Source organism: Perca fluviatilis, chromosome 2 (assembly GCF_010015445.1).
Source record: "Perca fluviatilis chromosome 2, GENO_Pfluv_1.0, whole genome shotgun sequence".
In the NCBI taxonomy this organism is placed as follows: domain Eukaryota; kingdom Metazoa; phylum Chordata; class Actinopteri; order Perciformes; family Percidae; genus Perca; species Perca fluviatilis.
The window spans coordinates 12,177,909-12,205,387 of record NC_053113.1 but is presented as its reverse complement, the minus strand read 5'-3'; the positions used below and the strand labels follow the sequence as shown (position 1 = coordinate 12,205,387).

General features: G+C 44.3%; 1 protein-coding gene and 1 long non-coding RNA gene across 4 annotated transcripts; one reads left to right on the top strand and one right to left on the bottom strand.

Annotated features, from left to right (window-relative positions):
• Positions 1-4,496: 4,496 nt before the first annotated feature.
• LOC120550541 lies at positions 4,497-5,594 on the bottom strand. Of its 2 annotated transcripts, none has more exons than XR_005637745.1 (3): positions 5,479-5,594; positions 5,278-5,319; positions 4,497-4,609 (listed from the first exon to the last, which is right to left on the bottom strand). It is a non-coding gene; the product is annotated as an uncharacterized LOC120550541 (long non-coding RNA). The 2 variants fall into 2 exon arrangements; XR_005637746.1 differs by having other exon boundaries at positions 4,497-4,604.
• A 129-nt stretch (positions 5,595-5,723) lies between these two features.
• On the top strand, positions 5,724-7,285 carry LOC120550388 (ovostatin-like). Of its 2 annotated transcripts, none has more exons than XM_039787161.1 (4): positions 5,724-5,841; positions 6,322-6,409; positions 6,551-6,731; positions 6,995-7,285. In XM_039787161.1, the coding sequence occupies exons 2-4, from the start codon at positions 6,324-6,326 to the stop codon at positions 7,268-7,270; spliced, it is 543 nt and encodes a 180-aa protein (XP_039643095.1). In that variant the 5' UTR covers positions 5,724-5,841; positions 6,322-6,323; the 3' UTR covers positions 7,271-7,285. The 2 variants fall into 2 exon arrangements, with proteins under 2 accessions (XP_039643095.1, XP_039643094.1); XM_039787160.1 differs by having other exon boundaries at positions 5,728-5,859.
• Positions 7,286-27,479: the final 20,194 nt, after the last annotated feature.

Genomic DNA, 27,479 nt, shown 5'->3' with positions numbered 1-27,479 from the left:
AGTAAAAGTAAAAGTTGTTTTTTTTAAAAGCAAGCGGTTAGAACTTTTATTGTGGCTTTCTTATAGTAAAGCATAAAGCATATTCAGGGACTTTTCAGACACAATTCTCTTAAGTTCAAAGAACAAACAGCATATGTTTAGAGCTGACATCAATGTACAGAAACATTTCTTGCAACACGGGTGTATGACGTTATCTTCACCACTACCCTGTTCACCGAGTTCACCACTATTGTCGGTCGCAGGGCTCAACATAAAAAAAATCCCCACTGGCCCCAGGGGCCAGTAGATCAGAGTTTTGCTGGGCCCTTCTACATTTTTACTGGCCCTGAAAGAAATATCATAGGTGTGATTGGAAAAGGACAAAAAAGCAGGAAAAAAGCTAGCCACTGCCACTGGATGTTGTGCCATTAGCAGCAAAGCTAGACCAGGGGTCATCAACTACATTCAAATAAAGAAAATAAAATTATACCTAATACGCATCATCTTGTCATCTTGATATTTTCACTTTCTTACTAAATTAATGCTATATTTTTTACATTAGTAAGCAAACCCCTAAAAACATGGAAAATCCATAATGATAACTAGATAGGCTACTTAACTAGAAAATGATCTCAGATTAGTCCTGTATGCCTAATTTGAAATAATACGATTCTGTTGCTGAATAATACAACCGGCAACATCGTCAACAATGAAGAACGCGTCATTCACGTGCATATTAAGTAGCCACGTGTATTTGTTTTGGTCTTAAAATACATCCATAGGTTTACCGCTCCAGCGGCGAGGATGGCTCGTTTAGACAGCAGCTACGTTTACAATAGTTTGTCCAAAGTTCAAGATTGGTTGCAAATTAAGACAAACAGTTAGACTACAAACGGACATCTTTCATTTTAGCTCGTTTGTAAAGTCGCTGTTTGCAGAGTAGAGCTGTGTTCGCACGCGGTGTGGACGAGTGGGCAGCGCAGACAGAGCAGACTGAGATATGGTTTCTACATGTTTCTGCCTGTAGAGCGAGGTACGTGGGTTATTGATAATTATTGACTCTTTAATCATGGAGGTTTGTTGTAGGCTACCTACTGACAGTAACGAGTGGTAGCGTTCATTCACTGCGCCATCGTGGTAAATAATCCTCGATGCGTTTTCCAGTCAGTAGCTACATAGTGGCGTAACGCTTTCTCGTGACGGGCAACGCAAGCAGCGACTTTGACTTGTGGCTGGCGAGGGCCGGGGCATTATATCATGGGAGGCTTTGGTGGTCTGGACCTCGTATACGCGGGAGGTCCTCCAGTAGGGGCTCATGCTTCGCGGCGGTTTCAGTTGCGTCTCCTCCTTTAGCAACAAACAACGCTGAAATAGACGCGGGCCGTGTGCGCGGGCGTGCGTAATGCAATCTAGGAGCAGTGATTCCGCAAACGTCCCTTATTGCAGTCGAACACACATTTCTTCTAATTTTATTTTTTAGTAACGAGTAACGAAGATGCTTAGTGGAAATATAACGGAGTAAAAGTAGACATTTTATCTAGGAAATGTAGTGGAGTAAAAGTGAAAGTTGACATAAATTTAAATAGCGAAGTAAAGTATGATACGTGAAATTTCTACTTAAGTACAGTAACGAAGTATTTGTACTCCGTTACATTACAACACTGTTAATATTAGAAGCCAAGCTATAAGCTCCGATGGGCCTTTGGCTGAGGATCTGATCCAGCTCATCTAAAAGGTGGAACTTGCCTTTTATTTCCCCTCCGGCACCGCTGCGAGACAACTCTCTTTATTGAGCCGTGTATCGCTGTTTGAGCGCCTTCCATTTACTCCGCGGGACGTCCCACGGCTTGTCGTAGGGGACATTCTAAAACGGCTTAACGTGAAAACGCTTAGTTTTAATGTTAGTCTAAACAACGATCAATCATCACCAAATGTATCATGGTCATATCTTGACATGAACACTTAAGCCTGTCAAAAAAACTAAAACGAAATCCAACGATTATAGAAGTTATCTCACGTTATGTTTTCTTCATCATAGTGTCAGATAACGTCCATAATATTTGGACATTGGGTTAGATTTGACCGTTTTAAGTGGTTATGATGAGCAATATAGGAGAGGATTTTTCTTGGTGATGATTGATCGTTGTTTAGATAGGCCACGTTAAACCACGTTAAGCTTTTTCACATTAGGACTTATAAAGCCAATGAGAACCGTGGAGAGTCAACCCCCAGCCGCTCCGCTGCCCTGCTGTGAAGCAGAAACGCTTTATGTCAGATAAGGTCCATAATAATAGGATTTTGGGTTCGATTTTTTGACAGTTTTCCGTGGTTATGAGGGGTAATATGAGACAGAAATTTGGTGATGATTGATCATTGTTTAGGTACATTCAACCACGTTGAGCTTTTTCCAAAGGCTCTAATGAAGCAGAAACACTTAAAGGTCCAATGACATGGTGCTCTTTGGATCCTTTGATATAGGCCTTAGTGGTCCCCTAATACTGTATCTGAAGTATCTTTTATATAGACCTTAGTGGTCCCCTAATACTGTATCTGAAGTCTCTTTTATATAGACCTTAGTGGTCCCCTAATACTGTATCTGAAGTCTCTTTTATATAGACCTTAGTGGTCCCCTAATACTGTATCTGAAGTCTCTTTTATATAGACCTTAGTGGTCCCCTAATACTGTATCTGAAGTCTCTTTTATATAGACCTTAGTGGTCCCCTAATACTGTATCTGAAGTATCTTTTATATAGACCTTAGTGGTCCCCTAATACTGTATCTGAAGTATCTGTTATATAGACCTTAGTGGTCCCCGAATACTGTATCTGAAGTATCTTTTATATAGACCTTAGTGGTCCCCTAATACTGTATCTGAAGTCTCTTTTATATAGACCTTAGTGGTCCCCTAATACTGTATCTGAACTCCTTTTTTATATAGACCTTAGTGGTCCCCTAATACTGTATCTGAAGTCTCTTTTATATAGACCTTAGTGGTCCCCTAATACTGTATCTGAAGTCTCTTTTATATAGACCTTAGTGGTCCCCTAATACTGTATCTGAAGTCTCTTTTATATAGACCTTAGTGGTCCCTAATACTGTATCTGAAGTCTCTTTTTATATGGACCTTAGTGGTTCCCTAATACTGTATCTGAAGTCTCTTTTATACAGGCCTTAGTGGTCCCCTAATACTGTATCTGAAGTCTCTTTTATATAGACCTTAGTGGTCCCCTAATACTGTATCTGAAGTCTTTTATATAGACCTTAGTGGTCCCCTAATACTGTATCTGAAGTATCTTTTATATAGACCTTAGTGGTCCCCTAATACTGTATCTGAAGTCTCTTTCCCGAAATTCAGCCTTGGTGCAGAATTACAGCCACTAGAGCCAGTCCCACAATGAGCTTTCCTTATGATGTGCCATTTCTGTGTCTGTAGTTATTGAGGAGGAGGAGGAGGGGCAGGGGGGAGTGGAGGTGGGGGGCCTTGACCAACTGCCACTTTGCTCGTTTGAAAGCCATGTGTCTCTCTCTCATGGGTGGGCCAAATTCTCTGGGCGGCGAAGCAGAGAGAAGGGGGAGGTAACCTTGCTCCTTATGACCTCATAAGGAGAAGATTCCAGATCGGTCCATCTGAGCTTTCATTTTCTCAAAGGCAGAGCAGGATACCCAGGGCTCCGTTTACACCTATCACCATTTCTAGCCACTGGGGGACCATAGGCAGGCTGGGGGAACTCATTTTAACGTTAAAAAATCTCATAAAGTGAAATTTTCATGCCATGGGACCTTAAATGTCAGATAATGTCCATAATAATTTGACTTTGGGTTCGAGTTTTTGACAGTTTTCAGTGGTTATGAGGAGCAATAAGAGAGAGAAATTTGGTAATCATTGATCGTTGTTTAGGTACATTAAACCACGTTAAGCTTTTTCCTCGCCATAGGGCCAATGAGAAGAAAACATTAACGGAGTGAAATTTCTATAATCATTGGATTTAGATTTGTTTTTTTGACAGGCTTAAAGTGATGGTTCAGACTCATAAAACGATGGATTGGAAAGTTTGTAAGTACACCAGAAGTTTATGTAAATAACACTTGCCTGCTGGCTTCTGCTCTCTGCTGTTGTTGTTGCTGCTGTAAGACGAGTGCTTAGGGCCGTCTACAAATTACAAGAGTGAGAACTGAAATACTGTCGTTTTTCAGAATCCTGCTACTGCAGTCTATGTCAAAACGCCAGCCATTTACACAACTTTGCCTTTAGAATAAAGAGAATACACATAGTGCTACAATCCTTTGCTTCACAACACACACATGTAACAGAGAAACCATTCTAAAATCAAGCTAAAATTAACTTAAGACATCTTAGGGCATGAAGGACACATCTAACAATACAACCTCTTAAAAAGACTGTAAGAGTTGAAGTGCTATGTGCAAAAAGCGCCCGTGTATTTATTGCACTTTGCTCAGTTGTGCTAAGATCTACTACTGGGCTTTAGGCTAGTAGAAAGTCTGGACTTGGGTGGACTCGCGTTGCGGTTCTGGTTCTGTGGAGTCGGCTCAGCTCTTCCTTCAGCAGAGTCTGAACAGGGTCAGCACCATCCAGAACCTGGAAGCACCTGGAGCCCAGGACCTGCTAAACTTTACCATACATTTATTAAAAATAAATAAAAAATAAATAAATAAGTGTGCTGGACATCATCATGTATGGGCATTCAAGCATATGCGTTGCAGATGTTTAAATTTGCATCCCCACTGTCAGACATCTAGGCTAATTGTTATAGTTTCCATCTCTGTCTGCACTCTCTTTTCCCCAAAAAGGACACAGTGAATACGTTGGCCAACAGAACTTCAAACCATACTGGACTACCGGATGTCATCACTGGTCTCATCTCTACCTGATGTCATCACTGGTCTCATCTCTACCTGATGTCATCACTGGTCTCATCTCTACCTGATGTCATCATTGGTCTCATCTCTACGTGATGTCATCACTGGTCTCATCTCTACCTGATGTCATCACTGGTCTCATCTCTACGTGATGTCATCACTGGTCTCATCTCTACGTGATGTCATCACTGGTCTCATCTCTACCTGATGTCATCACTGGTGTCATCTCTACGTGATGTCATCGCCCACCTCATGTCTGTCTCATTCACTCCTTGCCTGTGTTCTTCTCCACTAAGACATATTGTCAAACAAACATTAGGTAATATATTTCTATATTAGTGTTTCCATATTAATATTAGGAAATGAATGTGTTGGTATCAAGTAGCTCCCCCTACACCTCCACCTAATGTTAGACCTACCTGTTGCCTTCCCCTGTCTTTCCTGATCCACCATCCTCACACCTGAATGAAATGAACTCACTGTTAAATATAGCAGTAGAGATTTAAATTCTATGAGAAAAGGTACAAAAGTAGGAGAGGAGTTAGAACATTTCTGCTTGTGAATGTAGAATTTTGCATACAGAATAACAACATTTATTAGATACTCGAGAGCACCATTACCTGAATTATCGTAGAAACAGATGATATCTGTAAGGTTTAAGGAGTAGATAAAGTTGGTGGGTTCAAAAAAAAGTGAGACTCCAAATCTGTCCAAAATCTTTTGGAGATTTCACAAAAAAAAATAAAAAAAAAAAGGTGAGATATTGGAGTAGGCCTATATGTGATGTTAGCCGTTCACTGAATATGTGACGTGTAAGCCCCACCCATTTCTAGCACCTAAGGTAATTGTTTGATTGGTCCTGGGTGGACGCAGGTGATCTGAATTGTCATCATGACCCGGGATATATACCGATGTAGACGGGCTCGGTCAGAACTTCCTAAAGGAGCGTCGAGCCCCCGATCAGACAACTCAGCCCAACCGTGGTAGGTGGTCTGAAAGAGGTAAGACTTCCACTCGGGGAGCTGAAACTGAAACATGGCGCTGCTACGCGGGTCTTTCACTTCATTAAAGACATTCACTTTTGGGGATTTTGGTTCTTCTACAGTTTTGTGGCGGGGCGGCGGGGATATCGGGAACTCTGGTTCGGCTGTATAGTCTTCTAAAGCAAATGGAAGAGTTTCCAAATGTTGCTTTCTTTTAAGTTAAACGAAGAGCAAAAGCTAAAAGGGAAAGCGAATGACGACTGGGTTTGGAAAGTTTGTTTTTCACACACACACTCGGAATGACAAACTTTCTGGACTTTAAACATTGCCTAATTAAACTGTAAATTGCAGTTTGCCTTACACACCACAACATGAAGTCTATAACTGATTGAATGGGCTACCTTAAATCAAATAGAGGATGGGGGTGGGATTCTCTATCAGACTATTAAACAGATGCTGACTCATGATGATCTCATTCAGTCATGGGTCGTCCTGGGATTCAGATGTGGACATGGAAGCTGTGTGTCTTCTTGAGCTGGATGTGCGTGGGCCAGGCGGCGGCAGGACCGTAAGTTACCTCCCCGGTTAAAAAATGATAATAGCCTGTGGTTGAATGACTTGATCACTGGTAAGGATTTTATGCTGCATATTCTGGGTTGGGGTTATTTCCATATTGGATGAGATATGTACTGTGTGTCTGTGGCTGTAGGCAGTACATGGTAGCCATTCCTGCAATTCTTGAATCTGGCGCTGAGACCAGATTCTGTGCCAGTCTCCTGGAGCCCAGCGAGACTCTGGAAATGAGCGTCACTCTGATGTCCCAAGAGGCGAATACAACTCTTCTGGAGAAGACGTCCAGTGTAGAATTTCATACCTGCATTGACTTTAAGGTCAGCAACTTTCCTGATTTGCTCATTTCAACAGAATTTGTTGGAAAAATTTGAGTTGGAAACCATTGATGGGATTTCATAACTTGTACACAAACAGATTTGTAAAGGAAAGCACACAATATAAATACATAATTGTGTAAACTGCTGATGTAAATGTGTGATTTTTAACAATTTAAGTTGCAACAGATAAAGTTAAATATTCATAAATCATATTTGAATGGGATGTAACGGCTCTCTCGGTGTCTATAAAATCTTTGTCACAGGTTCCTTTAGTGCAGGATGAAGTGGTGCAGAACTTTGAGGTGGAGGTACGAGGCGACACGTTCTACTCTAAAGAAGTCCGAAAAGTTAAGATCAAAGTCTATCGACCAATGACCTTCATCCAAACGGATAAACCAATCTACCTCCCAGGACAAACGGGTAATTTTGAGCTGATGGCTTTATACTTGATTTATGTTAGTTACTTTAGATTAGCTGTTTTTAATCTAGGTTTGCTTGGTTACTTATCTAGATTACTTGACTTTTGTATTTGCTTATAATAATTAAGGTGAGATCCCTTCCATAATCCTTTTTTTTTTTTGAGGAGTCAGTTTCTTCACCTGCACAACTTTCTTTTCTTATGTTATGTTTATGCCACTTTGTGTTGTGCGAATTAATCAAATCAAAGATCTGATTTTAGTACACAATATGGTACCATATATAGAAAAGTTTCCTCTTTACAAATTGCTGTGCATGCAGCACTGCGTGTAAAATGTATTCCCATATTATCAAATCTTATATATTGACATTCCCAGGATTTTAAAATAAAGCCCCACAATGATGAAAGTCTGACTACTGGCTCTAACAGGTAGTGAGAAAGTGATTGTGCCCCAGAATATAAAGTCATTAACAGGCCGTAGAGGTTACCTTCACAGAAGCCCAGAAACATGTTGGCATATACAGGGTCTATATAATAGTAGAAATGAAATGTACTACTTTTCTCCTGCTGCAGTTGAGAGCACAGAAGTCCCCACATTCTGGATATCATATTAGTAATGTGCCACGCTGACAATAATATTAAATAAAACACGGTATCTTTGTTTCCGTGCAAAACTATCCCCCACTTTATTGAAATCCAAGGCTGTGATTTCTCAGTTAACAGAAGACCAATCACTGGCCTGTTAGGATGTCTACCGCTGCTGTAGAAGAGCTGTAAAGGCTTCCGTAATCTCTCTGCATGTCTCTCAGTGCAATTTCAGAGTCCTCACACTGGATACCAAGTTAAGACCTGTCAATCCGCTGGTGAGTGTTTGACCGGTCTTTCCTTTCTTCAGGTCTCATTCATAAACCGTGTCGGTGATTATGGTTTGATAATGGGTGCAGGTTTTAGTTTTGATTGAACCAGAATATGATCTCCTGGTGAAGCTCTGGGTCGGTAGTACAACCACAGCCCCTTTTTTTTTTTAGGTAACCTCCCCAAGCTGCTTTGAAGGTTGCTGACCCAGTGATGGATCCATTCAAACATGTTTTCTCATTTTGCAACATTTTGTCACAAATGATCCTATATAATTGGAAATATCAGTGGAATCTATACTAGAGATTACAATAAAACGGCTTTTCTCCAGAAAACTATAAATCAGAATGAATATAAGAGCTCAAGTCTTTAACTCATGACAATGTGATGCCAGGAATACAAAGCAGCTTGTGCTTTAACAAATCTTTCTTTCTCTTACACAGTGCGTGTAATCGAATAGAGGTAAGAGTAATATCTACACTTTAACATACTCGGTTATTTTTTATTTTTTTTTCTCTTAATACAAATGCCTTAAAGCAAAATGCTCCAGTTGACTTATTAGGCTATTAAAAGTTCAGCATGTTAATCCTAAATACATGAAGTGACTTATACAAGCCGTCAGGCCAAGCTTTATGGAAGGTTTCACAGATTCTGGTATCAAATGTGATAAACGCCCAGGTCCGTGTGTGGAGGCCTGTTTAAACATTGAACAAGACCTTTATGAACGATGACAAGAATTCATGCATGACCTTGGACACAAATTCTTGCTTTACAGGCTGCATTTTCTGTTTCGACAAAAGTGGGGGAAAACCTTTTCTGGAGATATTAATCAGCCTCTAATGTTCATTTAGATGAGTTTCTTTATTTATTTTTGCATTGGAAAAACTCTGACTAGCTAGAAAGTGGACCAAATGTTAAGATAGGATTGTCATACTACATAAAACTTGCTTTTAAAAAGGAAATGACACAAATCGTATATACTTTTGCAGCAAATTCTGTGGACAAATGCCCATTATACACTAAGACAATATATCTAACTGGCCACTGATATTAGCCTCCATGTGGTCTACTGCATTACAACTTTACACCAAACCATGGCCCACTTTAATACAGCTGAAAATAGTTCTGTATTGTGGATTTCTAGGTGTGGTGGCCAAAATAGGAAAATACTGTTTTGGGTCTGAAAAACCAACATACTTCAGAGGTGGAAAAAACTGGTAATTATATTTTTTTTACCATCACTTTTAATCTGTTTAATGAAGCAAATGCTAATAATCCCTTTGTCCCCAGTTTTGCCTAAATTTGACCTACAAATGAATGCACCTGATGAAGTAAGCATTCTTCAGGGAAGAAGTCAAAGCTGAAGTCTGTGCAACGTAAGTAAAAGTTGTTTTGCTCATTACTCTTAAATAATCTAAAATGGGTCCAGTTTAGGGATGGGTTTCTTTCTCCATGTCATCTAATTAGGTTACATGAAAGGACAGCCTGTGCCAGGCAGTGTTGACTTGAAGGTGTGCCGACCTTTTGATCCTATGTTATACCCGTGCAATCACCCTCCGAACATCCAGAGGGAGTCTCTGTAATCCACGATGCCTTGCCTCTGACGAGACAAAGCAGGTACTATTGTGACTGCCTCATGAAGCAAGGTGCACAGCCTCCCTACCGTAATGTGCACATTTAACACTACATATTGTCACCGGGCTTGTCATTATCTGATACACAAATTTAGGAGTGTAAAAGTTCATTTTATAAACAAGATAGTAGTTTGACGATTTGACAGTCAAAAGTTTTGAAGTCATAAGGGTCTGACGTGTGGAAAGTTTGATAACTTTCCAGTTGAGTTTTGTCATTGGCTATTTAATTGTGCTTTCTAGACGGACAAGAGACGTTCGTGCCACCCTTCAGCTTCACAATGTCAACTTTCACAAGAGTTGCGGGAGGCTGCAAGATGTACTGCAACTCAGTGTAAATATGGAAGAAGGGAGGGACAGGCAGTTAAGTAGCGTATATTGTACTTATATTTCAAAAAGAGTTAGTTGGCCTATAATAACTGACTATGCCATGTAATGAAACAATACGCGTCCACATTGTTTGTAACATGAAGGCTTCTTGTAAAGGTATTTCACAACCCCAAGAGAGACTACGGCAATTTCTTATGTTGTTGGAAAGCTGTCTTTCACAAACACTCCCCGGACTTATAACAAAGGATCAAATGTGGAAGAGGAGAAGTAAGTGCATTGTTCGGTCTTTCACTTCTTCAATGTGCTTCTATACACGGTGCAACTGAAGCCGTAGGCATTCTCGGTGATACCAACGTTATTAGCTTCCGACAGGTTAAAGCGGTTTATTACAATAATACAATTACCCCTTAATTCCTTACATGCGTGAGCGGTGTTCCTGTTTGAGGGGTGAAAGGTGGTCATCCGTTGGTTTACAGAATCTCACAACCCGACAGTGATGAATTATGCGCCGGCTTTCTCAATTGGAGAGCACAGCTGCCTTTAAAGGAGACGTCCACTTACAAGTAAGAAGTAGAAACTACAATCTGTAACCAACATTCATCATGAAGATGATAACTTACCGTCAAATCTGACCTCAAATGGTTTCTCAATATGCTGCAACTGACCAAGGTGCCATATAGGAACAATCTGTCTATAACAAAAGAAGAGAAATTGGTTATGGCTGTAAAAACTTGAAGCTTTTCTTCTACTTCATCTCCCAATCTCATCTAGTGTTTGTTTTCTCTGCTCTCTAGGTTGAGCGACACGACACTGGGCTGAGTCTTACAGAACCATACTATGGTCTCTAATGATCACATGCGTGTCTTTGGACGCACTTCTTCTCCTGAAATGAAGACGGTCAGCTCCCCTGGATGTGAAGGAGGAGGATGAACCACTCTCCTGTGACGAAGAAGAAGACCTCTCCATCAGTACACCATCCGTTGGAGAGGCCCAGGGCTTTATGGATGTGATTTATCCGGTGAGTGGTTGAACTATTTTCCTCCCACCACTTCCATGGACCGCAGGGGAAGAGTTTTAAAACTACTTTTACATCTAGGAGATTTTTGTTGGCGGTCAACATTTAAGCGATAAACGTTTGGAGAAATGGTGAAGTTTGACAGCTAACAAAGACGCTGTACTGGAAACACCTTAAAACAAATCTGGCAGAAATTCCAGATGGGAGTTTCCACTACCTTTATCCAAATATTAAAGTTAAATATCCAGTCTGGAGAGATTAAGCCACTGGAGAGTCTCAAATGACGGTTTAGGGGAAAAGGATCAAAATGAATGAACCAAAATTTTATTTATTAATAAATAAATAAAACTCTACCTAAACCCAGTAATGCAACTCACAACTGAAGGTGGTTAGGTGTGAGTTATGTTAGGAGTTGGGTTAATAGTTTTTACACCCAGCATTTGTTGTTCAAACTTGTCTTCAGCCCCCCAACAATTGCCTCTCATGCAAGGTAACATTCCCCCACAATATGCAGTAAGTACTCTCAATATACAGACTTGTGTTTTAGATTTGTAAAATTGTAGCATTACCCTTTTTGAATACATTTTACGGAGTCTCTTAAATATCCTGCTCTGGATAAGTTGTTGCCTTTTGAATAACTCCTTTTTCAACTAAACGTTTTGACATGAACCATATAAACTTCTTCCCACTATGTACTTAATCACATGACAGGACCTCACTGCAGACGGGCCATGTTGCATTACTCTTTGTCATTTTCTTTCAAACTTCCCAGGTCTTATCAAGAGGAGCCATTGTTTTTACAAAGGAGTTGAACGGGTGGAAATCAAAGATAAATTGGGTGAGCAAAGTGACTTGTCTTCTCGTATCCTTTGAGTTAGCCTGGCCCGATCTATGGAGTCATGTGAAGCGATTGTTGTTTCAGTGAATGAGGGCGAGGGTCCTTTAAGCTGACCGGTGTCTCCAGACATGGCAACGCGCCAGGCGTCCGGTTGGTGCTACGCTTCCGTCCTCCCCGAGCGAGACGGTGATGCATAGCAGGGGACTTCTCTACCGAGCAGTGCTTCAGTCAAAAGGTCAGCCCTGAGAAGAACCCAGACATGTGGCAAAAGGCTGTTCTCGTCAGATTTTAGGTGCAGAATCAAAACCTCAATACAGCATGTAGCCTTGGTTAAGAGGAGAAACCGCAGTTACCTATGTAAGACGCAATTTTTAAGTATCCCACTGGAAGATGAATTGCATTAACTTCCACCATGTTTGGGGGGGGCACCATTTTCTGACTCTGCATGGGTAGAGTGGTATAATCCAGTGGCGGCCGACCTGTGGCCCTTTGCATGTCGTCTCCTGCTCTCCCCAATTTCCTGCTATTACTATTGAATATCAGGTTGAAAAGATCCCCAGGTTCTCCTCTCCCACTAAAGTCCCAGATGGTGCGCTGTGTCTTTTCCAGCTGTCAGGAATTGTCGCTGGCGTTTTCTCCGTCCCCGGCGTCCCAGGAGAGGAGACCATCATGGCGGGTTACCACCCAGCCAGAATCTCTGTGTGCGCGTGAGTGCTGTTGACCAGAGCGTCCTCATCAAGGAGCCAGGGAAGACTCTGAATGCAGACAAGGTAACTACTAGCCTGGATGCCAGCAAACTCAGCCCACACACAAAGGTCAGCATATTCTACTAAATGGGTATTTTTTTTTTTAGGTAACTTCTGGAATGCAAACTATATGCATGCATAACAGTTACCTCTGCATAATCTTTGCAAATGTATCATCCAGCATTTTACTCTGCAGTTATTCTACTTGTCCCATGGTTAACCTTTTTCTCCCCTCTACCAGTTGTACATGGTTATCAAATATGCATTGCAGCTCAATGCAGATTGTTCTTCAACCAGTTGTAAGCATGACGGTTATGAAAATGTAGGTATAGGTCATACCTGCTCACATATGTGGTAGCCCTCTGTAGGAGTGCCTTACGGATGAGAGGCAATGATTTGACAAATGATTAAGACGTTCAAGATGTAGGAGTATCGTAGTGTAAGTGGTGTCCCAATTGTCAGATCTTCATGGAACATCTAACGTTGACCAGTTTATAGCGTTGAGGCGAAACCTTTCTTTTCCAGATATTTCAATTGTTGCCGGTCTACAAAAAGTGTCCTATATGCCGCGTTGAGGACGTGTAGAATGACTTGCCTGTGAGAACCGAGAAGATCTATTTTACCTTACCCACTGAAGGTGGGGGGACATTGGACGTATACAGTTTTCCAGGTACTCTACACAAAGGAGGTGTCCAAAGATAAGATAATACTAGGGTTGTGTTAGATTTATCAACTTTGGTATTAATGCCCGGTTTGTTGGATTATCTAGAATGTAGGGACAGAAGACAGCAAAACTCTGGATATCAAGAGAGCCTTCATGCCACCGAATACAAGGAAAAGAGTACTACCAGGGCTATGGTGGCTATAGGCGGCTATGGCAACTATGGTGACTTTCTTTGTTTTTTGCTCAAAGGAGTGCATACTGAATATTTACTTGCTCATTAAAGAGCAGGTCCCCTTGCTTTGGTTTTTTACCTAATGAATTATTTCTTCTATTGCTTCCCACTACCATTAGCCAGTAATGAGAGGAAAGGTAGCGCCTATGGCCTGTTGGACTTCCTGTGGCTTTTAATGGGGTACGCATCTCCTGATCAAGGATCCCAGTAGAGGCAGTCCGCACTTTCTTCCCTGAGACCTGGATATGGGACCTGGTGGAAGTAGGGTGAGATTTTGCCACAGAGGGTTTTGATGGTCAGGAGGCTCTGCGTGACTCCTTCCTCAGTCTCCCACACACATATGAATGGAACTAGGCCATTTTACTGAATCTGCTCCTAAACTTGGAGTCTCATTTTAGTTATTTTTAGCAGATGTATTAGATCATTTTACAGGGAATTTCTTTTTAAAATGGTGTATGGGGGAGATGGTTTTTTGGGCTAGAGTACACATGAAGCGCGGTCAGAGACTGCATTTAGGATTCTGAGATCCTCAAGGGACACAGCATATGAAACCATTTCATTTGAATTCTTTTTAGCTAACGAGTAACTACAACATGGTGTTGTTACACTGCAATTTCAATCCAACACACATGGGCGTGTTTTTTTTTTTTCTTTTAACTAATATTATCATGAAGGGTATTTTCAAGTTTACCGTATAACCGCGTCTAGTGTATCTACGCTGATCCAAGAGGGTTTGGAGCGAAGAATGTGTCCCTCACTGTCCCGGACACCATCACCACCACCTGGGAGACAGGAAGGTCTATCTATCACCTGGAGTTACAGGCTTAGCCCAGCGTAAAACCTCACACGTGCTTCAGCCCTTCTTCCCTGGAGCTCAGCCTGCCCTACTCCATCATCGAGGGAGGCACTTTTGAACTGAAGGCTACCACCTTCAACTACCCTGACCAGCTGCATGCATGGTAATTTTAATTTTTTATTTGTTTTTGTGACCTACAAATGCTAATGTTAGCATGTTAACATTCCTGCTACTTACTAACCTGCTGATGTTTGCTTAGGTGTCATGTTAGTGTCCCCACCTTTAGAGATGGACAGAATCTGCCTATATCCTATGGGAGTCTTAATCCATTCTTTGGATAAGTGCCTATGCTGGTCAGATTTGTAATGACTTTACCCACTCCCTTTTTTTGATGCGAAATAAGGCACCTTTTAAACAGAAACCAGTAAGGCTTTATAGGATTTTGGGGCACATCACCCACCTCTAGCCCGATTTTCTGTAAAAGCGCCCTCAAAGGTTTGTTAGTGAATGTTTGGAATACTCCTAAATTTAATCAGGCTTCAAGCTGATGATTGGATCTCCCTTTTTATTTGAAAACACATGCAGTAGCAAGATGTACCAGGGGAGAAGGGTTAAATGTTGCAGCATTTTGCTAGAAATTTGAACAGTTTTGTTGAATTTGCCCTAAATCTCAGTTTTAAATGTGTATTCTCTCTTGAACAGGTCGCTTGTGACCCAGCCCCTCCTTAGAATTACAGCCTCACCCCCTCTCTTGTGGTGGCCCAAGGTACACATCCTGTCTGTGTGGCAGTGACAGACCTCGAACGGACCGGCTATGTCCTTAGGTGAAGGACTGGGCTTTTATCCACCAGGCTGCCCGAGGTGGAGGAGCTTTTGTTTTTGAGCTGTGGAAATGGAAGCAGAATCCCCATTGGTGACAAAATGTCATTGTTCTGAACAAGGTTTGGGAAGCGGTTTGTTCTTTTTAGGGTTAATAAAATGTGGGAGAGGTGAAGTGTGCTGGGGCATTGACATCCCAAATCTCATGTGACAATGAGGAGTTGTGGCGTGCCTGAAGAGGGGCCAATTGATGTGGTCTGACCTCTCATAGTAAGGTTGGTACTTGTTTTGGAAAGACTGATCAAGGAGAATTTTCTATCAAGTGAACTAAATGGAAACTCTAACTCGTATTAACACTCTCAGGCTGAGGGAACTGAGGTGACCAACACCTACAACTGGCTGCTCTGCCCAAAGGTCCGTCACGGTTTTACACCAGGCCTATTGTGGTGAAAAGACAAATACTAGAAGTTGATTAAGATTGAATTGTTAAAACATGTGGTGAACAGTGCCTACTTACAGGTGGCAGCAGTTTAATTCTGGCGGTCAGCGGTGTCATTAGCTTATCATAGTGGCAAATTCAATACACTACCAACCAATGAATGAACCCTCCATTTTTGTCTGATCTTAATCCAGTCTGACCGGTTTCAATACATGATCCACTGACTTTATTTTAGTGCTGAGTGTTTTGTTCTCTCTGTTCACAGGGCAAGCTTTGAAGCGGAGGAAGTTCTGGGCCAGTATACCTCAAAAATCAAAACAACAGTGCTTGGGTAATTTTATTCTTCACAATATACTCAAAATCTGCCTCCTGTATTGAAATGTAAAACGCTTGTCATCATTGCATTGAATTCAATAACCATTGGCTTTTTCAGTATTTACCAACCAACCGACTGGCGATTCCCTCTAATTAATCTTCAAATGTCCTTCAACTCCAATTTCTAAACTAAGAGTATTTTACCAGAATTCACAACCATTGGCTTTACAGTATCTACCAACCAACTCAATGCTACTGAACTCAATAACCATTGGCTTTTGCATCTACCTCAACCAACCGGATCATGATTCCCTCTAATTAATTCAAATTAAACCAACTCCGATTTTTCTTAACCAAGAGCTTTACTTGTTTTATTTCATCCAATGTACCTCAACTCTTCCAACCAGCTTAGGATCGAAAAGCCACAGCCCTTAATTAGCTAATTTATAGGTCTTGTCAGACCATTGAACCGAAGGCTTTACCCCCTTTGATTTCTAGTTTTACCCAACCTCCCGGTCTCAATGAACCAAGAGCTTTTTACAGGATCTAATTTAGATTAGATTTTTGTGGCCCAACTCTCCGATCACAGTGGACCAAGAGCTTTTTACAGGCTTTCTTAGATTTATTTTTTGTTGCCCAACTCTCTCGATCACAGTGGACCAAGAGCTTTTACAGGCTTTCTTTTCACTCTGTTATCAGTTCTCATTTTGCAATTCGTTTTACTGTTGAGTTTCTTTTATAATCTTAAGATTTCATTCAATTTACTAACGGCACTGTTGTTCTGGGCTGGGGGTGGGGGGCATTGAACCCGAGTGGACAATGTTCAAAGTTTCCATTGCTGAAGCTGCTTGGTGAGGAGCTGTGGTCTTAGGGTCTTAGGTGCCTCAAAGGCGGTAACCCACGAACACCATGGTGGACACTGGTGGTCAGGGAAGCCGTCCGACTGAAGAAGGAGTCTTTCGGGATATGTTATCCCAGAGGACTCCGGAGGCAGTTGCAGGGTACGGCGGAAGGCGCTGCAGCCTCTGCCGTGAAAGAGGCAAAGCAGCGGGTGTGGGAGAAGTTTGGAGAAGACATGGAGAAGGACTTTCGGTCGGCACCAAAGTGCTGTGAAAACGTTCCGCCACCTCAGGAGGGGGGGAACCATCCAAGCTGTGTACAGTAAGGATGGGACACTGTTGACCTCAACTGAGGGAGGTAATAGGGCGGTGGAAGGAGCATTTTGAGGAACTCCTGAATCCGACTAATACACCCTCTGTGTTAGGAGGCAGAGCTGGAGGATGACGGGGGATTGTCGTCCCGATTTCCGGGCGGAAGTCACTGATGTAGACAAACAACTCCACAGTGGCAAAGCCCCGGGATTGACGAGATCTGTCCAGAAATGCTCAAGGCTCTGGGTGTGGAGGGGCTGTCCTGGTTGACACGTCTCTTCAACATTGCGTGGAAGTCTGGAACAGTGCCAAAGGAGTGGCAGACTGGGGTGGTGGTTCTACCTTTTTAAAAAGGGGGACCAGAGGGTGTGTGCCAATTACAGGGGTATCACACTTCTCAGCCTCCCTGGTAAAGTCTACTCCAAGGTGCTGGAAAGGAGGGTTGGGCGATAGTCGAACCTCAGGTTGAGGAGGAACAATGTCGGATTCCGTCCTGGTCGTTGGAACAACAGACCAGCTCTTCACTCTTGCAAGGATCCTGGAGGGGCCTGGGAGTATGCCCAACCGGTCACATGTGTTTGTGTGGTTTGGAGAAGGCGTAGCCCGGGTCCCCCGAGAGATACTGTGGGAGGTGCTGCGGGGAGTATGGGGTGAGGGGGTCTCTACTCAGGGCCATCCAATCTCTGTGCACCAAAGTGAGAGCTGTGTCCGGGTTCTCGGCAGTAAGTCGGTTCGTTTCAGGTGAGGTTTGGCCTCCGCCAGGGCCGCTTTGTCACCAATCCTGTTTGTAATATTTATGGACAGGATATCGAGGCGTACGGGGGTGGGGAGGGTTGCAGTTCGGTGGGCTGGGGATCTCATCGCTGCTTTTGCAGATGATGTGGTCCTGATGGCATCATCGGCCTGCGACCTTCAGCACTCACTGGATCGGTTCGCAGCGAGTGTGAAGCGGTTGGGATGAGGATCAGCACCTCTAAATTGGAGGCCATGGTTCTCAGCAGGAAACCGATGGAATGCCTTCTCGGGAGGGAATGAGTCCTTTACCCCAAGTGAAGGAGTTCAAGTACCTTGGGGTTTTGTTACAGTGAGGGGACAATGGAGCGGAGATTGTTCGGAGAATGCGCAGCGGGTGCGGTATTACATTCCATCTTGCACCGTTGTGACGAAAAGAGAGCTGAGCCAGAGGCAAAGCTCTCGATCTACCGGTCAGTTTTCGTTCCTACCCTCACCTATGGTCATGAAGGCTGGGTCATGACCGAAAGAACGAGATCCAGGGTACCAGGGCGAAATGGGTTTCCTCAGGAGGGTGGCTGGTGTCTCCCTTAGAGATAGGGTGAGAACTCAGTCATCCGTGAGGAGCTCGGTAGAGCCGCTGCTCCTTTCGTCGAAAGGAGCCAGTTGAGGTGGTTCGGGCATCTGGTAAGGATGCCCCCTGGGCGCCTCCCTAGGGAGGTGTTCCAGGCACGTCCCAGCTGGGAGGAGGCCTCGGGGAAGACCCAGGACTAGGTGAAGGGATTATATCTCCAACCTGGCCTGGGAACGCCTTGGTAGATATTAACAGGTCTCTGCTTACCTTATTTTGACAGCGCGCTGTTTTGAGTGAAGGAAAAACTGGAGTCCGTCCTGTCTGCTCGATTCAGGGGAAAGTCCTCTGGCGCCACACAGTGGATCATGTCGGGGGTCACCACGTTGTGCGTGTTAAAAATCCACTAAGTAGACAAAGAGAGGACTTAAAAGTTTAACAAGTATTTATTTAAGTAAAATCATAAGATCATAAACGTGTTGAGCAGGCACACAGGCTTCTCTCATCAGACTGAAATTCCTGGCTTATACATGAATTCATATATCAGTCTCTATGAGCATTTTGATTTGTTTATTAAAAGTTGGAGGAGTACTGTGGTTTAGACTTGGCGTCCCCTGGTTGGTGCACAGGCTGGTCCCAGTCTTTTGGCACACGCCCTCTTCATCAGTTGTTAAGCAAACTTTAGCTATGCTGATGGTCAGAAAGAACAATGCGCCACTGTTGTCCGTCACAGATTGAGAAGTAACTTACTTTCATGGTCAAACTGATATCAAGCTGATATTAACTTCGTTGCTGCACTTGTTGCTTTCTGACCACCATCATACAGTGCTGCTTTCTGACAACAGTATCCTTTTCTCATTTTGCCTGACTAAGCTGTCACAGTGCTCTTCCACTAAACACACAATACTATTCAACTTTAATTTGCATCCTCATACAGCACAGCCAGCTTGACTGATTATTTTTATTTCTTACAGACCCTAAAGAAAACCAAACTGGTAAATGTATTTTTTTTTTAAAGAGAAAAAACATAGTATGTAGTTTTGAGAACATTTATTTTTCAAAACTGTAATTATACAACATAATGTTGCAGATAAATAAATTTCAAGTACACTAGTTGCAGAGACTTTGACAAAGAAAAAGCTTAAAGTATTGGGTGTCTTCTCTTTAGTGCAAACCATTCTAAAAGGCACTACACTTAGTTAGTTTAAGTCCTTGGTTCTTAAATGTCACCCAAGATGCAGAGAACAGGAAAAAGTGGTGTCTGTTTAGTAAATACTTTCAGTATTAGGCAAAGATGCACAGATACTTTAAATAAAAACATATTTCAAACAAAGTTTCTTACCTGCAGACTAATGTAACGCATTTGAGCGTGCGCACACGCGTGCGCACACACTCACACGCACACAGAAGAGTCGGGACCTTTTCCCGGTGAGCCGGTCTGATAATAGTTATACATTGCAAGTTGTTAGCAACACCATCCGGCGGCCTGGCGCCGCTGCCTGCTGATCAAACTGTGCAGCATCTGCTCAACCCGTACGGCGGGGGCCGTAATCGTCCCGGTACATTTTTTGGTCCCACTCCGCCGCTGCACACACCGCACACGCGCACACGCGCACACGGCTGTATGTTCAGCGGGGAAGTAGGCCTACAACGTCTGCAAACACCGGCTGCCAAGATTCCAATCGTCCGTTATATAGTGAATTGTCAGGCTGGTGAAAGGCTCCATGGTACGGCTCGACCACAGCTCCGTTTTAGCTGCTTAAATCCAAACCAAGTCCAAATAATGGATGTTGCACCGGTCTTTTTCACCAGCTCCTTGTTTCGCTTTTAGTCAAGTTTACTCAAGATGACGATGACGCGTTGCAGCCGGTTGCAGCTCGTGGCTCTAAATTTCGCGGGTAGATCATGTTGATCATTCATCAACATGAATTATCGCGATAGTGCAATATAATTAAAATCTCTATCGTAGGCCAATTTTGTATCGTTTATATTGCATATCGTCTATATCGCCCATCCATAGCAGACAATTACAAAAACCTGTTCTAAAGCTCAGTCTCTCCCTCTCTCTGTATACTGAAGCCCTGATGCTAGGAATTTGCAGTCAGCGCATTTTTAATCCAGATGAGGGAATGATTTCAGACGCAATTTTAGCTACTCCTGTCATCAAATCATCAGCTACCAAATGTTTGCAAATGCAATAGCCAAGTTAACATGTATGTTACTAGTTAGATGGTGGATTGCCCAATACATACAAGCTCAAATCACTTCTTTATTCTGAAATTATTAGACTAAAACATAACGAAATCAGCCAAATTAAGAGTTACAAGAATTAAAAGTAAGACTTACTCTGCTAAGAGCTCTTTTTCGGTGCATGGAATTTCTGCAAGTGCTAGCTAGCACTTGGTCCTCCAGTCCTGCCCGCGCCAGATTCAGGTGAAAGCCTTGATGGTGGTGGACTTGATTCCATCGAGTGCACCGAGGGAACAGCATCGGTAATCAGCTTCACATGGTCCTTACTCCAAAATCCCATCCGAGACTCCAACAAATCTCCAGGTCTATAACTCTCCGGAGTGAAATGAGCACCACAAACGACCGAGTGTGTGGTGACAGACGCGGCAGTGAAGTCTGCTCACTTCACCTGCACAAAACGCACCCAAAAACGAAAAACCTTGCTTTTCCTACAAGGAAAATGATGTACACGATTTCCTGACAGACTGGACTTTGTGCAACCAGCACAAACACAATAATTTACCATTATGACTTACATAAACTTCCTCTATATCTTGCTCTCTCTCACTATTGTATTACACCGTATTACACACTAGCTGCAGCATTCATAGGTAGCCTGCGTCCAGAGATGGATAGATGGATCGTTTGCTGATCGTCTGGTTAGCGACACGGACCCCAGCTAACCAATCCTTCTTCTGATGTTGGCACCCCCCACTCAATTAGCATACAGGCGTAGGGAAAAATAAATGTGGAAATACAGAAATAAATGAATGTAGAAATAAATAAATGTAGAAATAAATATATAAATACATAAATATATGTATAAATACATAAATAAATACATGTAAAAATACAGTAATAGCCATTTATGTTACCAAAATGTATTTATTTTCACTATATTTCTGCATTTATTTATTTGTTTACTTTTATTTATTTTTCCTTCTGTCATTTTAGTCCTCCATAAACAAGGGGCCAGGCTGTTGCCTAGCAATGGAATTCCATTGAAAAGGTCTATAAGGCCGCTTGAGAAGCGGAGTTTAACTGCTGCACTCGAATTGACCTCGGCTAAGCCACGCCCGAAAAACGCCCACAGGCCAATCGTTTCTTAGCAACCGTTAACTAGGCACGGGAGGTCTGTCCATTGGGTCTGTCGAGCCTTCGAGCGAGGAAACATGCCGAAGTGTTGTGCCTATGGATTGTGCAGATCTGATACCCGATATCCTAAAAAAAAAATTCCCTTCCCGAAACCTAAAACCCAAGGGGAGAAATGCTGGGCGTGGATCAACCAGCGTGGGAGGCCCCATTCACAACTACAGTACAGGCCAAAAGTTTGGACACACCTTCTCATTCAATGCATTTCCTTTTTATTTTCATGACTATTTACATTGTAGATTCTCACTGAAGGCATCAAAACTATGAATGAACACATATGAAATGATGTACTTAACAAAAAAGTGTGAAATAACTGAAAACATGTCTTATATTTTAGATTCTTCAAAGTAGCCACCCTTTGCTTTTTTATTAATAAGGGAAACAATTCCACTAATTAACCCTGAAAAAGCAAAGGGTGGCTACTTTGAGGAATCTAAAATATAAGACGTTTTCAGTTATTTCACACTTTTTTAAGTACATAATTCAATATGTGTTCATTCATAGTTTTGATGCCTTCAGTGAGAATCTACAATGTAAATAGTCTTGAAAATAAAGAAACACATTGAATGAGAAGGTGTGTCCAAACTTTTGGCCTGTACTGTAAATGTCAACAAGATTAACAAAAACACCTAGCTAGCTACGTTTGCTCCAAGGCAAGAACACGCTAATGTTAGCTAGCTAGATAACTCAGCATAGCATTGCTTGGAAATTGAAAAACACTAGTGCAAACTGGCTATTGGAATACTGGCCCGCTGTAGGGTGTCCGGTAAGAACTAAAACCAGAGATGTCTGACTTGGGATCCAGGAAGATTTATTTATGACTTGAACATAAGTTGGATGTGGTTCTGTGACTGTTTAGCAAGCTACGGGATAGTTTACACTTACGTTCTGGGTTACACACAGTACTTCAACTGCTGGCCGGTCTGTGCCCCTCTCCTGCGTGGCGCAAGTGATTGGCAGGAGATCAAAGCGATGACTCCGTCACCGATTGGTTGATCATCTCAGGGGAGTGTTGCTATGGCCTTTTTACAGCTGCCCCCAGATTTACCCCTGGAAATCTGAACAAACAGGAAAGGCCACATAAGTCTCTAGTCTGGCAGAGCGGGGAGGCAAATGATACGGCCACGGGTACGCACGGTAGGTGCGATCCCCTACCTTTACTTTGACGGTCCTGACTCTATTATCTGGACCAGGGGTTATTTGGGAGATCTGTCCAACTGGCCACAGTGCTCGAGGTAATTGAGGGTTCGACGACCATCACAATGACACCAACCTATAGGTCGGCAGTTTCTGAGGTCCATTTCTGGCGGCGAGTCCGAGCCAGGAAGGTAGTACTTCATGAAATGTTTCCAAAAGTGGTCAGCCAGTAGTTGACTGTGCCTCCACCTGCGCGGCTGAGTATTTCTGACTCCTGGTACACCACCTGGGGCAGTGATGCATCAGTCCGCCCCATCAGCAGATAGTTGGGGGTGACTGGGTTCGGATCTGCTATGTTGGACCGAAGCACGTAGCGGGCTTAGAATTGAGGATCCCCTCAATTTCGGCCCAAACTGTCCTGAGTACTTCTTCAGTCACCAACTGGGCACCTAAGGTTGCCTGTAACGCTTGCTTCAGTGAACAGATCTCTCTCTCCCAACATCCACCAAAATGTGGGGCACTTGGTGTGTTGAAATGAAAGTGTATCTGCTCCTTGGCCAGTCGAGCTTGGAGGTCGGACCGCAATGTGGTGAAAGCCTCCTGCAGCTCATGCTCTCCACCCTGAAAGTTAGTTCCCTGGTCTGATAGGAGCTCAAAAGGTTTCCCCCGACGAGATGAGAACCTCCGGAAAGCCATAAGGAAGGAATCAGTGTCCATTGCAGACAGGAGATTGAGGTACACTGCTCGGGTGGTCATGCATTTAAATATGATCTCCCACCTCTTTTACTTCTGGTTTACTGCGCCACTTGCGGCAGTCAGTGCACCCTCGCTGGTAGCGACGAATGGCCTCTCTCCCACGCAGAATCTAGTACTTTCTGCGAGTCTCAGCAAAGACCCGTTCCGGTCCTGGATGGCGCAGTTTATCATCTAGATCCTTTATGATTAGCTGAGTTAGTGGGTGCTGATGGTCGAGCACAATTGGATGGATCGTGTCAGGGTCAAGATGGGAACTGCGTCGTAAGCGCCCTCCCACTCGGATCAGCTGAGTCGTGGTGTCTAGTTCGGGAGCGAGGGTGAGCAAGCGTTTACCTTTAGGGAGTGGCTTCCCCTCCTTAAGAAGTGAGAGTTCTGAGACAAAGCAATCTTGCTGTGCTCGCTGGAGGATCTTGTTCTCAGCTTCTTTGTAGTCACTGGCTGATGGGATGAAGTCAGCCGCCCGGTGCAGGGTCTGGATGGTGGCTTCAATCAGGTCTGCCAATGAGGTGAATGAGTTGGCATCAGGTACTCTGAAACCAGGGTTTAAGGTGGTGAGGTGGCAGAGAGTTGCCTTTCTGAGTTCTTCACTGTCGAGGTAAGTAGCTGGTGGAGTCTCTGGCCACTGTTCTGGTTCCTCGCGAAGAAAGGGTGGTCCCTGGTACCAGCGGCTCTGTGCTCCAAGCTCAGCTAATCTCTTCCCCCTGGTTATATCATCTGCCGGATTGTTGGTTGTGTCCACGTAGCGCCAGGTTCTGCCTTCAGTCAATTCCTGTATTTCGGCCACGCGAGTACCCACGAAGACTTTGAATCGGCAGGAATCCGAAAGAAGCCAAGTGAGCACAGTGATCGAGTCAGTCCACAGGATGACATGGCGGATGGGCAGGGTAAGCTCGGTGGTGAGAACTGAGGCTAGCTGGGCCTTGCTGTGAGAAAGGCCACTTCAACCTTACCACTGAGGTTCTCAGTTCTGAGGTAAGCTACAGAACCATAAGCCTTCTCCGAAGCATCACAGAACACGTGAATGTCCCTCAGGCTGTTCGGGTTGTCTAGCTCAGGGCTACTGTAGCATCTAGGAAGAGTGATGTGCTGAAGCTCAGGCAGTTCCCTTTCCCACTCCTTCCATGCCTGAAGCAGGTCATCAGGTAGATCAGGATCATCCCACTCTCTACGTTTTGCCCAAAGCTGTTGCACCACCACCTTAGCTCTTAGTGATGAAGGGCACCAGATAACCGATGGGGTCGTATTGGCTTGCTAATACCTTGTAGATGACGCGTAGAGTAGTCTGTGGGTAGGTCTTGGTTCTGAGCTTGTAAGATAGGGTATCAGATTGGCAGTGCCAGTGAAGCCCGAGGTCTGACTCCTGGCCATCTGGCTGGCCCTGTGCGATCCAGAGCTCAGAACTGTCCGACCTGGCACCTGAAGGAAGGTGGTTGATGACTGCTGATCGGTTGCTTGCCCACTGGCGCAGCTCAAAACCCCCTTCTGCTAGGAGTACCTGCAGCTTGTTCACTTGGGCTCTTGCCAACTCCTCAGATGACGGACTCCGTAGGCAGTTGTCCATGTAAAATGACTTGAGAACTGCCTCTTGCACATCCTCCCCTGGTTGGCTATAATCCAGAATGTGCTTCTGGAGAGCAAAGATGGCACAGCAGGGGCTGCTCGTAGTGCCAAAGGGCAGTACTCTCCAATCATAAACATGTGGTGGTTGTTCTCGCTTCAGATCTCGCCAGAGAAAGCGTAGGAGAGGCCAGTCCTCTGGGAACAACCGGACCTGGTGAAACATACCACGAATGTCACTGCTGAAGGCCACAGAATGCTCTCGAAAGCGCAGCAGCACTGCGAGAAGGGAAGACCCTAGAGTAGGTCCTGGTAGCAGGAGCTCATTGAGATTATGGCCTTGAAACCGAAAAGAGCAGTTAAACACGACTCTGTTCTTGCCATTATGTTGTACCATATGGTGCGGAATGTACCAACTGGTAGGTGTTGCCTCCGCTCCGGGTTCCAGTTTGATAACATAACCTGATGTCTCAAGTCTCTCCATCTCGGCTATGTATGCTGCAGCCTGCTCCGGTGACTTGGATAGTCTTTTTTCAGTGCTCCGTAGCTGTGGAAGCACTGACGCCTTTGGTGCACTGAGCTGAGGCATGTTGTTGACCCGCAACAGTGGGGTTGCATAGCGGTTGACACCGTCGATGTTCAGTCTCACCGTCTTAGCCTCCAGTAGGTCTATCGCCTGCTGGTCCTGACGTGACCTTGTACTGGCCTTCGCGTTGCGCCATGGTAGAACGTCCATCTGCCAAAGGCGCTCAACATGGCTGTACAACTCTTCTGGCGGGGCCCGTATAGAGGTGAAATAGCATTGCGGTGCAGTGAACCAGTGAAGCGACCATCCTAACCTGGTCTTTATGGCTGCCGGCCCGCCAGGTGGACCAAGTCGGACAGGTTCCATTGGGGTAATAAGATGGGGGTAGTCAGAACCAATGAGCAGGACTGGCTGCGCTTGTTCTATGTTCTGTAGAGGAAGCCCTCGGAGGTGGCGGTACTTCCTCTGCAATACACTGACAGGATGCGTGTGTTCAGCCAGTCCAAGTTCTTTGGCTGTGAAAGCTCTCTTTATCTCGTAGACTCTGCGTGGCTGGGATGCAGGAGACAGCGTAAAGGACACTGCCGCCCCATTAAGGACCTGGAGATCTTGGCGCACAGTTCTCTGGTTGGCCTTCAAGTCCGAGTTCTTGGGCAGCAGAGTGCAACAGAATTGTCCTCTCTGAGCCGTCGTCCAGGACAGCATACGACTCCAAGGTACGATCTCCATTGCGCAGTAAAACTTTGCTGACCTTTAAAAGCACCTTTCGTCCTCCAGCTGGCCGGTCAACATACAGTACTTCCTGTGCTGTATTCAGGAGAGAGGAGTCTGCTTGTGGGACTCTATCTTGGCTCCTGTCTGCCTTCTCTGGAGCCATGCTGTTGAGCTCGTGGAGGACGAGCAAGTGTCTCTTGTTGCAGCTCTTGCAGGTCATCTTGAAATCGCACTCTGCTGCTTTGTGGGCTCGCCCACAGCGCCAGCACTTGTTATTATCTTTAATCCAGCTCTGGTTAACTGCTTGAAATTGGGGCAGTTGTTAAGGGAGTGCTTCCCATGGTCACAGTATGGGCAGTACTTCTTCCCTTTCTCCTGGCTAGCAGGAGCTGTGGGCTTGATTTCAGGCAGTGAGTGTTCGGTACCCAATAGGATGGTAGCCGATTTCCCTGAGGGCTTGGTCGGTCTGCTTGGTTCCTTCTTGGGGCTGACCTCTTTGCGGGAGCTGAACCTTGTTGTGTCAACCTGCAGCTGGATCTCAAACTCCAGCCAGTCGGACAGATCAAGGAGAGTAGGGATCGGGACACGATGAGGATGGATGGACCTGCGAAAGCTAGCCCTTAGGTCATGTGGTAGCTTCCCTAGGAGTCTAGAAACATGGGATCCACATTCCAGCTCCACTAAACCCTTCGTCCCTAGCTGCTCCAACATGCTAACGAGGGAACGGACTTTCAGGGCAAAGGTCCGAAATGCCTTCACGTCCCCACTGCCAATATTGGGTCCATCCATCAGTTCGACGATCCGCTGGAGTGCCAACTGGTGAGGTTGTCCGAACTGCTGGTTGAGGGCTGCCATGGTGTCTGAGAATGGGTGTGGTGAATTCATGTACGAGTCAGCTATTAACAAGGCTTCCTCAAGTTTGAGATGGTCGCACAAGATTTGGAATTTAAACCTCTCTGTTGCGTCTACAGGAAGGATGTTGTCCAGTGCCATCTTCAACCTTGAGAATTCCCTTGGGTTTGGATGGATGAAGTCCGGGATCGTAGGGTTTGGTCCCCTGTATGACCACTCCTGACCACCGACGGGGCTCTGAGATCGGTGTCTGGAGAGACTGTGCTGGGGGGC

Bases quoted from the DNA above. Each gene is read 5' to 3' on its own strand.
- LOC120550388 (XM_039787161.1), top strand. From the start codon at position 6,324: ATGGGTCGTCCTGGGATTCAGATGTGGACATGGAAGCTGTGTGTCTTC. The intron at 6,410-6,550 runs GTAAGTTACCTC...CTGTGGCTGTAG, and splicing joins GGCCAGGCGGCGGCAGGACC to GCAGTACATGGTAGCCATTC. The intron at 6,732-6,994 runs GTCAGCAACTTT...TCTTTGTCACAG, and splicing joins ATACCTGCATTGACTTTAAG to GTTCCTTTAGTGCAGGATGA.